At 54.9% G+C, this 16,349-nt stretch overlaps 3 protein-coding genes across 3 annotated transcripts in view; 2 read left to right on the forward strand and 1 right to left on the reverse strand.

Moving 5' to 3' along the window:
- The first annotated feature begins 4,386 nt into the window (after positions 1-4,386).
- TMEM101 (transmembrane protein 101) lies at positions 4,387-7,940 on the forward strand. The gene is made up of 4 exons (XM_036883227.2): positions 4,387-4,549; positions 4,861-5,041; positions 5,923-6,069; positions 6,916-7,940. The coding sequence occupies exons 1-4, from the start codon at positions 4,413-4,415 to the stop codon at positions 7,222-7,224; spliced, it is 774 nt and encodes a 257-aa protein (XP_036739122.1). The 5' UTR covers positions 4,387-4,412; the 3' UTR covers positions 7,225-7,940.
- Positions 7,941-8,909: 969 nt separating this feature from the next.
- Positions 8,910-13,474, reverse strand: NAGS (N-acetylglutamate synthase). The gene is made up of 7 exons (XM_036883185.2): positions 12,925-13,474; positions 12,142-12,416; positions 11,816-12,029; positions 11,348-11,528; positions 10,594-10,765; positions 10,313-10,495; positions 8,910-9,547 (listed from the first exon to the last, which is right to left on the reverse strand). The coding sequence occupies exons 1-7, from the start codon at positions 13,336-13,338 to the stop codon at positions 9,394-9,396; spliced, it is 1,593 nt and encodes a 530-aa protein (XP_036739080.2). The 5' UTR covers positions 13,339-13,474; the 3' UTR covers positions 8,910-9,393.
- A 1,947-nt stretch (positions 13,475-15,421) lies between these two features.
- Positions 15,422-16,349, forward strand: part of PYY (peptide YY) — a 33,090-nt gene continuing 32,162 nt past the window's right edge. Inside the window, exon 1 of the mRNA XM_057501557.1 lies at positions 15,422-15,997. The gene's annotated coding sequence lies outside the window, so the exon portion shown is untranslated. The remainder of the gene's footprint in view (positions 15,998-16,349) is intronic.

Below are 16,349 nucleotides of genomic sequence, written 5' to 3' on the forward strand. Positions count from 1 at the left end.
GCAGTATGACTTGGCAGTTTATCTATCCTGGCCAAGCATTAGTTTCCGCATCTGTAAAATGAGCGTCTCAGTTGAGTATCAAATGAAGCCTTTAATGAGATGCCTGGCCCTTGGTAACCATCTCTTCCATATGGCCATTGTTATTCTCTTAAGAGTTTGCTGGGTGGGGCTAATGAGCACATCAGGGAACCTAGAAAGTAACTTGTTTGGCCTCCTAGGGCAAGGCAGAAGCACTGGGTACAGACACCCTGGCCCCAAACCCCTCTGTTTCAGAAGGAGTTGCTGGGCACTTGAGGCTGGAGTGAACATTTTGACCTTTGGCCTAGTGAGAGTAAGAGCATTTCCTTACTTTGTGTTTAGACAAGACCTAGGCGAATTATAGAGGATGGTGGATTTCTTAGGTAGGCAGTAGAGAATGAAAGAGGAGACACCTGGCTCTTTCCTGATCTTGAGGGCAGACTCCAAGGGACCTCATGCTGCCATCCTCACAGACGAGCAAGGTGTAGGGCTCCAGAAGGGAGATAGCAGTGGCAGGGTGGGGAGGGGTGTTCTTAGAAAAGCAGGGCAGATCCTGCCTCCCTGGATATAAGGCCACAAGGCCTTGGAGATTTCCTCAACCTGTCCCCCACCCTCAGAGCTGTGGTTTTCCTGAGAGCTGATCTCTACTACTTCTGGGGGGTGGGGCAATGGCAGGAGACCAGGAGGATAGGTGACAGAGTGCAGATTCTTTTCCCTGCTATTCTAGGGCTGGGGCTGCACTTGGAGGTGGTGCCTGGAATACAGGTGAGTGCACTGGGCTTCTGTGGCCTGAGGCTTTGAACTCTTGCAGAACCGGGACTCTTGACAATGCTGGCTGGATGAGAGCGGCTGAGTGAATATTTCAGGGCAGGAGAAGCCCAAGTTTTTCCTGGGGCCGAATGGGAGTAAGTGAGGTGGAGTGGGAGTAGAGGATTAAAAAGGCCATCTTGCCTGACTGTTTCTCATCCTAGTAGGGATTGGCATGAGGTGACTTGACTGGAGGTTGGATGCTGGGATCTTGGGCTGAGATGGTTCTTACCAGAAGCCTAGGGAGCAGGTAAAATTGTGGAGGATGGAGGGAAAGTGTCCTTAAGACCATGTAGAGGACCCAGCAAATGGTGAGGTCCCTGAATGGTGTCCGCTTTTATTATTCCTGTGACATCACCATGCTTCCTTAGGGGCCTGGGTGGAGGAGCAAGGCATGAAGATCTCATCATCCATGAGTGCCTGATGCAGGCCTGATGTCCTCACCTCAGCCCCTGATGAGGCAAGGGCGGAGCAGGGGTGGCCACAGTGATGGCATAGGCCTTGCTCAGGAATCTGGTGGCAGTGTGCCCAGCGCCATGCACCTACCTGGTCTTGGGCAGTGTACTGGACTGTGTGGGCTTCTACCACATGTTCAGCCTCCCTCCAAGGCCTGATGCAGTCTGGCTCTTGAAGCTGAGCCACTCAGTTACAATCTCAGTTACCTGGCTAGTGGCTCCTAGGGTTTGTGGGGACTGGGTGCTCTGCTTTTTCACAGTGCTCTGGGGGATCCGGCTGGTGGAGCTCTAGAGGGCCTGGGTTTCCTGGACCACAACTAGCTGGCTCACCAATCCCCAGACTTCTCGGCCACCCAGGCTCTCTGCTCTCCCTGGACCTTTCTCACAACCTGCTTGTCACCCTGGGCCCCTGAAGCCTGTGGGGTCTGGGGAGCCTGGGGCAACTTGACCTGAGCCATAACTATCTGGCTGAGCTGGGCACCGCTGGGCCGGGAGCCACTCCCACCTATGCTGGTTCTCACTGTCTTGGAACTGGCTGCAGTGAGTTGGAGGTGTGGTCCTAGCTACCATGCCAGGCCTAGAGGTGCTCTCTCTAGCTGGGAAGGACATCAGTGAGCTGGAAGCTGAAGCCTTTGTGGCTTTGCAGGCACTGGGCCTCCTCTTGTAGATAAATAGCTGCAACACGTCCAGTTCAAAGTGATGGTGGCATCCAGACAGCAGGTACGCAGCTTCTGCTGGCCTATAACCCCTGGGCATGGGACTGTGACCTGCAACAGGCCTTTGGAAGCTGGACCAGCTGTGGCACTTGTGTGTCACCAACCTGGGCAGCCTGACATGCTGGCCCCGGGTGGTCAGCAGGGGTGGTGCTGAGCAGTGTGAAAGCCTGGCTCTATCTGGCTGAAGCAGCTACTGTGCTGGGTATCACAAGCACAGGTGGGACCACAGAGAAACTGGGAAGCAGGAGAGCCCTCTGGGGAGGGAGGGGGTGCCGCAGAGGGAATTTAAAGCAGTTGGAGGAGGGAGAGCAGATGGAGCTGCGGCAGAGAAAAATGGATGTTCTCAGGAAGTCTTTAGGGCTCAGATGTGGGCCCAGGCAGGGATGGGAGGAAGTGTAATGGGTTGGGGTGGGGGGACAAAGACTATGTTAATCTCTCAGGGCTTAGGGTTCTCTAGTGCCCTGCCACCTCACCTATTCCCTTCCTCTGACTGCACGATGCCAGCAATTTTCCCAACCATAGAAAGAGGGATTTGGCCCCTACTCAACACCCCTCTGGGTAAGAGGCTGAAACTAGGGGGAATTGGGTGGCATGGGCACCAAGGAAAACTTCATTAATTCTGATCTCCCTTCTCCTCACACATGTCCCTGGGATCTGCTTGGGGGACTTGATTAGAAGCTGGTTGCTCAAGTTATGGGGGTGGGTTGGGGCAGGGGTATTGTTCCCATGGGCACAACCCACGCTGACTCCTAAAACTATCTTCAGGACATACACGATCCCAGTTCTGGTCCTCTTTAACACCTTAGCTCCTTCCTGAGGGCAGTGCATCTTGTCCTATTTGAATCAGGGATGGGTGAGGAGATTGGGAAAATAAAAAACCAACTGGAAAGCTGGTTTTGTACTATGTGCTTACTATGTGGTTGTCATTGGCAGGCAGGGGAGGTAGGCAAAGTGACTAACCTACGCGTTTTCTCATTTCCCTTGCAGAGAGGACCCCTCCCACCCCCAGCTGGGCTGTACAGTCCCATTCTCTAGTTTTTGCATGGATGTGCCCTCTCTTTTGTTCTTTCTGATATGCCCAGACTTTATCCTAGTCATTCTGTAAAAAATTAGGTGTGAAAAGGTGTTCTGTTGCTGGGTTCCCCTGGCTGATGGGGAATTTTTAATTAACATTGTCACAAGTGCTGTTTGAACGTGACTCCCCTCTCCCCTCCCCAGGAAACTGATCTGAACTATATAACCTAGTGAGAGTGCTTGTAGAGTCTGACTTCAATATTGAAGATGAATTTGTGTGTTGCAGGATGGTGGGGGTGCAGGGAGATAGATAGGGTTGTTTTTGGTGGCAATACCACAGTGCCCAGAACTTTTGCCCATTTATCCAACTAATTACTGAGTACCTACTCTGAACAAGACATAGTAACAACACTTTTTCATTAATTTATCTATTCAACACATACTTCCTGAATGCATCCTGTATACTAAGACCTGAGGATATAATAGTAAACAAACCAGACACTGACCTTGCCCTTATGGAGCTCATAATCTAGTGTTAATCTAGTCATTAACAAAAGAATCACATATATAATTGCCAATGTGCCAAGTGATTCAAAACGAGGGTATCTGATGGTTATGAGAACATAAAATAGAGCTGAGAACAAATGAAGAGGCCAAAGAAGTGGGGAGACCATTTGAATGCCTGCTGCAGTTTAACTGACAAGATTGTAGTTAGGGCTACAGTGGGAATATTGGCGCTGGAGGAAATAGATTTGAGATGTCCACCTCAGATCCCTTACTTCTCAGGGGACAGAAGAAAGGTGGGCCAAGACCAGACTTTGATAACAGGTGGATCTTAGGGGAACCCTTTACTTTGACCTTAAACATAAGCAGCGGGATTTTCTCTCGTGTTGCGTATGTGTGTGTGCATGTGTACAATTTATTGAAGCCCCACTGTGTGCTAGTACCAACACTGTCATATTTAAACCATATAATCCTGTGAGGCAGATGTCACCACCATTTTCAAAGATGAGTCTTGTGTGAAATGTAAGTGATAAGCCCCAAACCGCAGGATTGAGTTAGGATTGAATCCTAGGTCTACGTGCATTGAAAGATGAATTTGCTTCATTACATCAAGTTATGGCCCAGGGCTTCTGATGTCCTGAATCCACTGTCCTTCCTCCAGACTAGTTTTTAATTTTGCAGCTATAAGGAGGGCCCTTTAAGCCTCCATTGTCCGAGGGAGAAGCTGAACCCTGCTAGAACTGCAGCTGTAAATCCTTCTCGGTCCAGAACTAGAGAGCGAGAACGTTGTTTCCCGTCGGAAGGAGAAAAAAATGCGCGAAACTCGGAAGTTGCGTGTCTCCTTCAGCGTCGGCCTTCCTGACCCGGGTGAGGCCGCAGCGGACTGCCCTTCCCCAAGATGGCGTCGAAGATGGGTTCGCGAAGGTGGATGCTGCAGCTGATCATGCAGTTGGGTTCAGTGTTGCTCACACGCTGCCCTTTCTGGGGCTGCTTCAGTCAGCTCATGTTGTACGCTGAAAGGGCCGAGGCGCGCCGGTGAGCTGGCCCATGCGGCTGCCGAAAGCGGTGGGGGGCGATACGGCCCGTCCCAGGAACGGGGGTGTGGTGAGGTGGGGGAAGAAGTTGAGGCCCAGAAGTTGGAACCTTTGGACTGGGAGGAATTGGGACCTCCGACTTGTTAGGAGCTCCGGTCCGGAGCAAGGTGGGCACCAAGCATAGTGCAGGAGTCCTGACCATGAGGCGGAACTTTAGTTTGGGGGAGCATTGGAGCTTGACGGAACTCAAGGGGTCTCAAGGCTCTTCTGCCCCCATTATTCTGTCCTTGCTTCTCCCCTCCCGGCTTGCAGGAAGCCCGACATCCCAGTGCCCTACCTGTACTTCGACATGGGGGCGGCAGTGTTGTGCGCTAGTTTCATGTCTTTTGGAGTGAAGCGCCGCTGGTTCGCGCTGGGGTCCGCACTCCAGCTGGCCATTAGCACCTACGCCGCCTATATCGGGGGCCACGTACACTACGCGGACTGGCTGAAGGTGAGCGTCTCGGCTGTGGGCGGGACTTTGCTAGGGGAATGGGGAGCCCGAGGCCAATGCCCCGGGCAGTTGGGCTGTGCATGGTGTTAGCCAGGTGCATAGTAAGAAGCCTGGGAAGGCAGAACCCCGCAGGCTTGTGGACGTTATTACAGACCGCAAAAATGGAAGGGCCTTAGAGACCACACAAGTCTCCCTTTCAGAGTGTGGAAACAGGTCCAGAGATGAGAAACAGACTCCTAAAGTCACACCGTATTTAGCATTACAGGTGGCACTCAGTTACCTGGTCCCAGAATCTTTAAATCATTAGTTTGGTAATCTCAGACTCATAGAGCAAAAGGGACCTTGGAGAGTACCAGGTCCAACCATCTAATTTTATGAAATTTAATTAATCATATGCAGCATGTAAGCTTGTAAGTGCCAGAAACTGTGCTAGGCACTGCAGGCTTGGGGATAAGCCTGGACAGAGGCAGTGCTCTCAAGGAATGGACTGTCAGTCCAGTAGGGAAGGCACATGTTTGAACAGGTACAGGACAGTGATCAATAGGTTTTTTATGGGACATACTCTACAATATAGCAGAAGGACACTGGGGTTCCACTCTGCTCACCTGAGGGTCGGGAGGGGGACAGTGCTTGGTATCTGGTTTCTGCCACTGACTTTCTGTAGGACCTTGAACAATTTTATTAACCCTTCTGGGCCTCAGTTTCCACTTCTGATAAAAATAATTGTCTATCTCTGCTGTACCTGCCCACCACACTTGGAAAGGGTAAGAGGGTTCACCAGATGGAATGGGATGTATAGAGATAGGCAGTTCTAGACTCTGGACAGCCAGGAGAAATGTGGTGGTTGAATTCCTGACTGGGGCTCCCTCACCTTGGCCTAGGTCCGTATGTACTCACGCACAGTTGCCATCATTGGTGGCTTTCTTGTGTTGGCCAGCGGCGCTGGGGAGCTGTACCGACGGAAACCCCGCAGCCGCTCCCTCCAGTCTACCGGCCAGGTGTTCCTGGGCATCTACCTCATCTGTGTGGTAGGTTGGGGGACTGTTGGCTGGAGGTGCTTGACTGGGAGTGAAATGTGAGCCCATGTCTGGCAGAACCTAGGGAGGTAGGCATTACAAAGCCTTGCATGTAGTTCCTGATGGCCTGGCTCCTGGGAATCGCTCCACCCAGCTTCTGGGCCTCAGGGACCCTTCACGTGCCTGAGACTTGGCAGGGAGTTCCTTCTTCCAGCATGATTGCCATCAGGGAGAGAAGAGGTTGGACTGACCATACAGTCCCAAAACTCAGAGCCAGGAGAACAAGATGGATTGGTCCTCTCATGGCTCCAGCACCTGGAGGACTGGGGGAGGGGACAAAGGAGAGGTTTGGTGGGGTTTCAGGCCCACACTGGAACTCTGCCACTTAGAAGATGGGGGCTGCATAGGGTAGCCAATTACAGTCCTCCCTGGTGCTAGGGGAGGCTAGTATGGCTGGGGACATGGACAGCCAGGTCACTTGGCTTCATCTTAATTACTGGCCCCGTATTGCATGTGTAGAGCTCTGTATTCAGAGACGAGAGCTCCAGTCTGACTGTGGAGACATCCCTCCTCCCTCTGAATGCCTAGGGTGAGGAGAGATAGGCCTTAACCTCATGCAGCCTCCCTAGTCTGCAGGGGGGAAATGCAGGCCCTACTTTCAGAGAGCCCTACATCTGAGAGGGGAACCCAAAGCCCTCCTTGCAGAAGCTGACTTGCAGTTGCCATCTCAGCATGTAGCTTAGCTTTTCCTCTCCATTTGGTGCCAGCTCTTTTTGAAGAAACCCTGGGTGAGGGATGGCCTTCCTCAGACAGGCTCCTCAGTCTGTTGGAGAGTCTTAGAGGATGGTGTGTCTCTAGGCCTACTCACTGCAGCACAGCAAGGAGGACCGGCTGGCATACCTGAACCATCTCCCAGGAGGGGAGCTGATGGTCCAGCTGTTCTTCATACTGTACGGTGTCCTGGCCCTGGCCTTCCTGTCAGGCTACTACGTGACCCTGGCTTCCCAGATCCTGGCTGTACTGCTGCCCCCAGTCATGCTGCTTATTGATGGCAACGTTGCCTACTGGCACAACACGCGACGCGTTGAGTTCTGGAACCAGATGAAGCTCCTTGGAGAGAGTGTGGGCATCTTCGGGGCTGCTGTCATCCTGGCCACTGATGGCTGAGTTGCATGGCAAGAGGGTGAGATGGGTGCAGGGAACCACAAGTTCACCCTGCCTTCCTCCTTGCTGGCCCAGTTATGTTTGTTTATGCTTTTTGGTCTGTTTGATTCTTTGCTTTTTTTGTGTGTTGGTAAGAGGCAGGTTTCTTCCCCAGGTCCTGGGCTCAGCCCTTGTGGGGGTGGGACCCCTGATGATGCCTTGCAGGGTTGTTTTTTTTTTTCTCCTGTTTGTTAGGAGAGAACAGGAAGCCAGCTTCTCCCCTGGGTCTCCTGTCCCAGAGAAGGGAGTGAGGCAGGCCTAGGGCAGGGGTACTGAGAGTGGGAGACTGAGGAAGGAAGACCGAGAACCCCACGTGAGCAGACATGGAAAATTCCTTTTTGAACCTGGCAGATGCAGCTAGGCTCTAGTGCTTCTTGGAGGCTGAGAGTGAGTATGTGATTGACAAATGGATTAGACCCAGGAGGAACAGAGGGGCTGGGCACCACAGAAGTCATGTGGGTTCTCAGGGTATGCCAGGGACAGAAACAGCACTATCTGCTGCCCACCTTGAGAGTAGAGCAGGCCCCAGTCTACTCGGATGTGCAGGGGTGGGGCAGGTAGTGGCCAGCTTCCTGCCTCCTGCCTTCTGTTTCTAACTCCATGGTTGGCCTGGTGGGGCTGAGGGCTCTCCCAAACACCAGACCACACAGTCCTCCAAAAATAAACATTTTATATAGTCACTGGTCTTTGCATCTCTGTTCTTCCCACAGAGCACTTAGCCATGGATAGAATTGATCTTGGGTTTTTTGAAAGACCATATCTGGTTAAGCCCCACCTTGGTCCTCCTGTGATCTTTCCCCCATTCTGAGAATTCCCAGTCCTTCAGCCCCCTTTTCAAGAATCTCCTGAAGATCCCTGTAGTCTGTTTTTGACTTCTCACCTCAGTCCCTTTTGTGTAGCTTGTCTTTTCTTCTCCATTTGGTGGCAGCTCGTTTTGAAGAAATCCTTGGTAAGGGCATCTAGAGGGGCAGAACTAACATTAAGTGTCCACTATGCGGGCAGGCTTTTACAATTTGCAGATGGGGAAATGGAGGCTAGAGAAGATGAGCAGCTTGCTTCAAACCACAGAGCAAACCCAGCCACAGAGCTGAAGCAGATCATTAGACAGGTCTGTCAGGATGTGTACTTGACGCCACCCCTCTCCTGAGCGAAGACAGAAGCTGTTCTTAGGGTTTGGTTCTGTCAGAGCCCCTGGTGTGCCACAGTGGTCTCTTAATTGATGCTCTTCCTATGTGTCCATGCATAGGAAGAGAAGATGGCCCCAGCAGCCAGTATGGTGCCTGGCACATTGTGGCAGTCAAAAATGTCGAAAGAAACCTCTGGCTTTGGACTCTTGGCCATCTGAGGTGTTCTGCTGCAAAGACATAGACACAACCTCCAGTCAAGTCTGGGCCTGGCTCTGAGCCCTGCCTGGACAGGGAGTGGGGACTGCTGTTGGTCTGGTCTGTTTCCTAGCTTAAGAGTAGAGGAGCCCTTCTGGGGGGTTGCTGACATCCAGGTGAGGGAGATGGTGGCAGCTTTATTCTGAAGGCCCTCCATCTCATTCAGCTCCTCTATTCTCTCTGGGAGTCTCCTGGTTCCCCAGCCCTCAGATCTGGCTCCCAGAGGGTCACAGCTAATTTCCTTTGAAGTGTGAGCTGACTCTCAGACAAGTATTTGTGTTTTAATCAAGGCCTCCTGAAAAGTTGCAAGCCCCAAAGGAATTAGAATGAGTGGTGGAATATCAGGCAAATAGGGGTGATATTTTGGGCAAGGGAGCCTCAAAATCACACAGAGGCCACAGAAACTGGCCCACCCTTATGGTTAACCCTGAATAGAGCCCTCAAATGCAAGCCCTCCTTCCCTTTCCCCTCTCCCTCCCTCTCCGCGCAATCCCAGATCCCTAGACTGAAAATTGAAGGCCATTTGGTTGTGGCTTTGGAGCAAGTGGGGGGATCTTGAGCAGGCCCTTCTCCTTCCTGTGCTTGTCCCCACTTGGGTGCCCCCTCTGGGCAGAGTAATGTGACTTCCTCCTCTGCAGATCACTCAGCCAACAAGCCTGGTCCAGCCTGTGGCTGCCTGGGGTCACCTCCAGTAGGCATGACTTCTGGTCCACCCTGGCTGCCCCAGGGCCTGCAGGGCTGGTGGTGAGGGTCAGCTGCCTGGGTCAGAAGCTGGCTTGCAGAAGGAGTCCGGCAGCCCCTTGGCATGGTTGACCAGCTCATAAGAGTCCCGGATATCAGCCAGGCCAAACCAGAAGAAGATCCACTGCTTGTTGGAGAAGCTGCCATCACTGTGTTTGAAGTACCTGGTTGGTGGGTGGGGGAATGGTTTTAGGGCAAGGCCAGTGTTTACTACTCTCTGGTTCATTTATTGATCTACTGCACACTAGACACCCTATTAGGACCTGCTGTGTGTCATCTAATTTTATCCTCAGACAAGTATTTGAGCCTAATACTTGCGTCACCCCTCCTCCAAACGTGTCCTAGAGTCCAAGGACAACAGCTAAGAGCCTGGTGGTGTATGCTCTTCACAGAGAAGTAGCTAAAGCTCAGAGAAGTTAGGTAGCTGGCCAGAGTCACACAGCTGGGAAGGTTTAGGTGAGGATGTCCCTTGCTCTCTCCACAATGCCTTGGCTGTGCAGTCAGGGGAGGGACTCCTGTTCACCTCCTGGCCCCTACAGAGCAGGTTAGTGGGGAGTAAGGGGATAAGTTGCATAAAAGGGGAGGGAGTGTTCTCTGGAGATGCAGTGCACCTGGGACCAGAGCTTGGCAATTGGGCCTGGACTGAAGCCTGAAGGGTCAGGATTCTGGGGACCTATGGAGAGGCTGGCTTCAAAGGAACCATTGCAGGGCAGAGGGGGCTTAAGTGTGCTCTGTCTCTGAAGAGATCTCAGGCTCCTGTGTGGTCTGTTCCCTGAGGAATGCCGGGCCAAACTGAAGGGAGCCTTTCCCTTGGGGAAAGAGGGCTAATGAAAGAATGGGAAGTGCTGCCTTCCTGGCTGGTGGACCCCGGGGCATGGCTGGTGGTAGTGGGGTGGGGGCAGCCCAGAGCTGCGAGGGGAGGGACCTACCAGGGATTGATGGGATTGGTGACCCGGGAGCGCCAGAAAAGCCTCTGCAGGTCTCGCCGCAGGCACTCCCACAGCATCTGGCCGGAGCCTTGGCCCTGGCGGCTGGAGCTCACCACAAACTTGTCTAGATATGGGGTACCCCCCAGTACGGGCTCCGTGGTCAGAATGGCGGCTGCGTTGTACCTGAGCGCAGTGGGGGAGAGGCAGGCTGGGACCTCTCCTTGTCCCGAAGCTGCCCGGCTCTGTCCCTGGGTCCCTGCCCTCGGGACCCGAAGGCTCACCCCTCAGAGACGTAGACAGAGTGCAGCCGTGGGCGCAGCGAAGCTAAATAGTCGCCTCGGAGCTTCTTGCCGAAGCTGACGTTGACCAGGTTCACTAGGCGGCTCTGGTCCAGGCTGTCCAGGCTGCGCACTCGCAGCATCCGCTCGGCGTTCTTGAACAGGGTCCCGGACCCTGGGGGTGGGACGGAGGAGCGTAGAGGTTAGTTTAGACCTAGAGGCAGGTCCTTCCACGCGTCGATTTGCGCGGCCTGGTGGGAGTTTGTTCCAGATAGAACGGGCTGGTGGGACAGTGACCCTCTTTGGGAGATCTCCACAACGAGACCATGTCTGTAGTCTGCAGAGATTTGTGCTTGGCTTTCACTCAGGGTGATGCTTTTCCCAGGCAGTTTGTGCCTCAAGTTCCACCCATCGCCTGTAGTCCCACCTACTTGTTCTAGTCCCGCCTATCCCCCCGCCACCCCCGACCCTGTCTCCGCGCCCTTGGTCCCGCCCACTCATCCAAATCCCGCCCGCCTCTCCCAGCCCGGTCCCCTCCGTGGCTGTCCCATCTGTCTAGTTCTGCTGGAGTACTAGCCCGTCCACCTCCTTGCTGACTTCCGCCAGGTTCGGCGAGAGCAGGAAGCCTTTGCTGCAGCGTCCGCCTGCGGCCTCCTGGTTGGCGAGAAGCTGTTTCTCCTGTCCCCTTCCCAGGAGTGGCGGGCGCTCACTCCGAGGACCCAGCCCCAGCGCCCCGCAGCCCCGTCCGGGCCCTCACCCTTGTTGCTGAAGAGTTCCGTGAGCAGCGTGCTAGCGGCAGTGATGACAGCCGAGGAGTGGTGGGGCAGGCGGCTGAGCACGTCTACGATGAGCCGCATCTGTTGCCGTTCTTTGGTGCGCACCCACTCGGCGCTGCTCACCAGGTCCAAGTCGGCAGGCAGGTTCACGTTACTCAGGACCTGCGTCCGGGGCGGGGGGGTGAGCCTCTGGGCCGCAGCCCACCTGGACTGCGCCCCTGCCTCTCGGACCTCTTCTCACTAACCCCTTTACCCTTACTTCCTCCTGGAGTCCTCGGCCAGGGGAGCTCAGATCTGGGCACTATGGACTGAGCCCCTTCCTGGTACTCCATTCCCGATCCACCCGGCTTGAGAGTGATTCTGGGGCCCGTCACGGAGGTGTGGAGGGACCGCAAAGAGGGGCTCAGAGCTGGAGTCGCGGGGAGTGGGGCCCAAAGGAGGGGACTCACCTTGTCGCTGCTGTCGCGCAGGCCACCTGTGGTATTCAGAAAGATGATTTTGGTGGGCTGCAGCGCCTTGGCCAGCGCCGCGGTCACCTCCAGGGAGTCGAGGAGCACAGAGCGGCGCGCGGTCGTCTCCCCGATGGGGCACAGGATGGGGATGCTGCCCGACTCCAGGCACCACTGTAGCAGGTCAGTCTCCACCGAGACTATGCCACCATAGCTGTGGGCAAGACGTGGGACTCAAGAGGCTCCCTCCAGGATTGTGGGGCTGGGGCAGGGTGGGCGAAGTAGCGAGATCTGGGGACTCCGGGGCAGACAGGGCCAGCACTAACCTGGCATGAGGGGCTGGCTCAGCGGCGCCCAGCACCGAACCGCCGCCAAAAAAAGGCACTGCAGTGGCGGCGTTGTGTCGCAGCTCGTCCACCAGCACCTTACAGCACTGGGCAAGCTGTGCCTTGGCCTCCCAAAAGGAAAGACAGCCCGAGGGAGCCGTGGGATTGGGCAGCCCCAGCACTACCAGCGGCTTCATGTCCATGCGCTGCAGGAAGGCCAGGGCAAAGGCCAGGCTGGATACCGACTGCCGGCACTTGAGTACCTCCTCGTCCACCTGCGGAGCAGTGAGCGCTCAGGAGGCGAGACTCTCTAGGGCCCCCACCCTGCCCAGAAGCTGTCAGGCCCCATTTCTGGACACCGGCGCCTACCTGCTCTGACCTTTGCCCGTTGGGTCTTACCATCCCCTTAGCTCACACTAATGTTCCTGCCTCTGCTCCTCCCTGCGTCCTTGGACTCTAGGACACGTTTGGGGGAGGGGTGACGCAAGCGGCTTCCGACCAGGTTCCCCACTTGCCATCTGAATCCCTAACTGCGCCCACGGTAGGGCGCATCACACTTCTCCAGCGCATCACACTTGGCAGGTTAGGGGCCCCAGGCTCCTCACTCCCTCTGGGCGTGAGACTTGGAAGAGCGCTCAGCCTCGCCGACTCCCGGGCAGTCGTCCGGGCTCTATAGAGCCCCTTCCCGTTTTCGGGGCGCGGAGACCGCAGCCGGGCCTACCATGCCTGGCGACATGTCGCCACACAATTCCCAGCCCCTCGCAGTGACCGGCCTCCGATTACCTCGATGACGGCGAAGGGCTTGTCTCCAAAGTGATGGCAGGTCTGGAACTGCGAGAGCCAGTGGCGCGCCTCCCCGGGGCTGGCCCCGCACTGGTTCAGAAAGGCCTGGATGTCCCGCTGCACCAGCGAGCGGCCGGCCACTCGCCCAGGGGGATCGGGGGGCACCGGGGGCGCGGGGGGCTCTGTCCACGGCGGCTCCTTCGTGGCAGGTGAGTGGGCATCGTCTTCAGTACCCTGGGCCTCCTCCCGTGCGGGCTGGGCCGGCGCCCAGGCGGTGCTGAGCCGGCGTCCCGGGCTGGCGCCCCTGGCCGCCCGCCGCTGTGCGCTGCTGCTCAGCCCCCGGACGCCCTCAGTGCCTTGCGGGCCGTGCACTGCTGCAGCCCGCAGGGTCCGGGCCAACAGTGCCGTCGCCATGACAACCAAACTTGCTCGCCCCCCCTCGAGTGACCGTCTGTTGTGAGCTCCCGGCTCTGGGGGCTCTTAACCTGCCCCGGGGCAGGGTTGGGCCTGTCAGGGGCGGGGCGCGGAAGGGGGCCGCGGAGGGAGTTTGAGGAGGGTCAGGCCATAGGGCAGAGGGCGCGGTCAACAAGATCCTCCGCCCCGCTGGGGCCCGAGCCCGCTAGCCCGGGTCACGAGGCTGAGATAAAGGGTGGCCGTCAGTCTTTCATCTGCTGCCAAGGCCCGCTCCAGAAAGGGCTCAGGGGACCCAGGGTGGCTTTGGCGGTCCGCCGGGAGTCTAACAGGGCAAGAAGGGAAAGTAGGTGGCAGTTACCGTGGGACTGAGGAGGAGACAGGAAGGCGAGGTGCAGGAATACCAGCCCGCTGGTGTAGAGTGTGCTCTGTCCGTTGCCTGAGCTCAGAGAAGATGTGGAGCATGAGCTCACCAGGTTTGCCACACTCCAGACACTGGGTACCGCCTTGAAGAATTTTGTCAGATCTTCAAATCTCATTAGTATTAAAGTTTTTCTTTAAGCTTTAAATTTACAGTTTACCCATATCGGTATTGTAACTAGAAGGCCAGTATCACTTGCCATGACAGAAGAGAGCCTAAAGAATAAAGCCAGAACAAAATGTTACTAAATTCCAGCTGGACAGTTTGCCTGCTCTCTTGGTAACACAGAAGGTTAGCAGGTGCCAGATGTTAGATTACCCCAGTACCCTGTGAAGCTTTCTCCTGGGTAAAATAGTAGCTGACACATGTAGAATGTTAGATACTGTAAAAAGCACTTCACAACTAGGAACTCATTTAATCTTCACAACGACTCCAGGATGGGTATTATTATACCCATTATTATCATACCCATTTTATATATAGGAAAATTGAGGCACAGAAATATGTGGGGCCAAGGTCATCCGGCTGGTCTTCGAAGCAAAACAGTTCTGCTCCAGACCATGATCTTCAGCAAGATTTGAAAAGGACTTAAAGACCTCCACAGGATGTAACTCATGGTTAATACTGTAGCCACGTGCTGCCTAAAAGCACCTGCTGCTCCATCAGTTGTACACATCCCATCTGTTGGTACCTTCTGGAGTCCCACGTCTGTTGTTATAGAGGAGGAAGCCAACTCTAGAGATTCTATGACTTGACCAAGATCACACAGCTTGTTTGCGTCATGGCCAGATCTTAGGCATCCTAAATTCCCACCCCCCTGCTCTCTCCTTCCTTATGTGCAGCTCTGTGCTCCCAGTGCTGGGAGTCAGGACTCCTGGGGCTCTGTCTGAATGGTGGCAGTGACCTGGGCTTCTCTTCTCTTGTGTATCCCAGAGGATGCTGGGTGAGTGCACCAACTCCTTCCTGGGATCCGCCACCAACATGCACATGCACATGCACGTACCACTGTCCCAGGCAGGAGACTCCTGGCAGAGGGTGAGGGGAGCTGACTTTTGTGATCTCCTCCATTGACTTTTCCATTTTCCTACTTAGAAATTCAGGGTTCCAACGGAGAGCAAAGCAATGGCATAGAGGGTCTGTACCCCCAGCCCTGTGGGGCCACCTCCAGGGTCTTGTTTCTCTTCCCTCTTTACTGCTGCACCCATTTCCCAGAATCCACCAGAGGAGGTGGTCTCATCCCTGGGACCTGATCATTTTCCTCCCCTCTGCCCTCAGAGTCCTCAGCCTGAAATGTGCCTCCCTTTCCATGTCTCTCTATCCAAACCCCTTATTAGAGTGCCCACCCTCCCTGGCCCCTATCCACTCCAGGATTCCTCCTTGGCTCTCCACCTTTGCTGCTCTGGGTCTCTGCCCTGGCCCTGGCCTTTTTTTACTCCTTCCAACCCAGTACATCCTTTCCATGTCCTTTCCCCCAGCTGCTGCTAGGTCCTGCCCCCTGCCAACTGCCTCCTGTGAGGGTCAGGAGAGCCTCTCCCTTAAGACTGGGGCTCCCTGAGGGCAGGGCTGATGTCTCCCTTCTCAGACTGGGGGCGTTGTGAGGGCCCACCCTTTTCAGTAGCCAACAGTGTCAGCCACATGTTCCTTGGGCCAGTGGGGCAGACACTGGCTGGGGAGCTGCTGCCCGTCCTTTGGGCTTTAGCCCAGAGGGCTGTGTCCCCAGGCAGCCAATAGGGCCCAGGGATAACCTGAGTGGATGATTAACTCCAGGCCCAGTGACCCTGGGGCCATTGTGGCCCCACCACCTCTCCCTGGGGTAAGGCTAGCCTCTGGTTGGAGAACTAGCCTGCTTTCTGGAGGAGATGAGTGTGGGTCTATGGGGTCAGCACTCCTACTTGACCAAACCCCTCTGAAGTGAAAGCCTACAGGATCACTGTTGGTCTGTGGTTCCAGCTCAAATTTTCTTTTTTACCATTTGAAGCTGGCTGTAGTTTTGTTTTGTTTTTCAGAGCAAAGCCTGTTGTCATTGTGCCCAGTACCAGGCTCCTGTCTTCTCCCCAGGCCTTCGGTGTTGGAGATGCTGGGAGCAGACACAATCTTCCAACTCCTCCAGATGCCTCCCCTCAGCAGGGGCCTCAGCCCTGGGCACAGGAGCTGGTTTGCAGGGCTGAGCGTGTTCCTCCCATTGGATCCCTCCTTGGCTGCCACTCAGTGTAGCTAGGCATGGAGGTGACAGGAACCTGGGTAGGTGAGGGCCCAGCACTGACAGCCGACAGCACCTGAGGCACATACACACAGAGTACCCAGATGTAGAGACCCACACTATTGATTGAGATACACACAGATACACAGGTGTGTAGACATGCAGGTGTACAGAGAGATGCAAATCCACTCAGACACACATTTGAGAACAGAACTGTGCATGTTTACAGAGGCCCTCTCAGCAGCTATGTCATACATAGGAACACACACACATATACATGAAAAGATATGGGGAACACACATACATACACCTAGCTGTAGCCACTGACAATATGGGATCACTTAGATCTGGAGACATGAAGTACACAGACTTGTGTTCACATACCCGCACACA

This window comes from Manis pentadactyla, chromosome 4 (assembly GCF_030020395.1).
Source record: "Manis pentadactyla isolate mManPen7 chromosome 4, mManPen7.hap1, whole genome shotgun sequence".
NCBI lineage: Eukaryota > Metazoa > Chordata > Mammalia > Pholidota > Manidae > Manis > Manis pentadactyla.

What these genes read in the sequence shown, in the direction of transcription:
- TMEM101 (XM_036883227.2), top strand. Translation starts at nt 4,413, where the DNA reads ATGGCGTCGAAGATGGGTTCGCGAAGGTGGATGCTGCAGCTGATCATG. An exon ending in ACTACGCGGACTGGCTGAAG is followed by an intron (nt 5,042 to 5,922) that starts GTGAGCGTCTCG and finishes ACCTTGGCCTAG; the next exon opens with GTCCGTATGTACTCACGCAC. An exon ending in GCATCTACCTCATCTGTGTG is followed by an intron (nt 6,070 to 6,915) that starts GTAGGTTGGGGG and finishes GTGTGTCTCTAG; the next exon opens with GCCTACTCACTGCAGCACAG.
- NAGS (XM_036883185.2), bottom strand. Translation starts at nt 13,338, where the DNA reads ATGGCGACGGCACTGTTGGCCCGGACCCTGCGGGCTGCAGCAGTGCAC. An exon ending in TCTGTCTACGTCTCTGAGGG is followed by an intron (nt 10,496 to 10,593) that starts GTGAGCCTTCGG and finishes CACTGCGCTCAG; the next exon opens with GTACAACGCAGCCGCCATTC. An exon ending in ACCAATCCCATCAATCCCTG is followed by an intron (nt 9,548 to 10,312) that starts GTAGGTCCCTCC and finishes CCCACCAACCAG; the next exon opens with GTACTTCAAACACAGTGATG.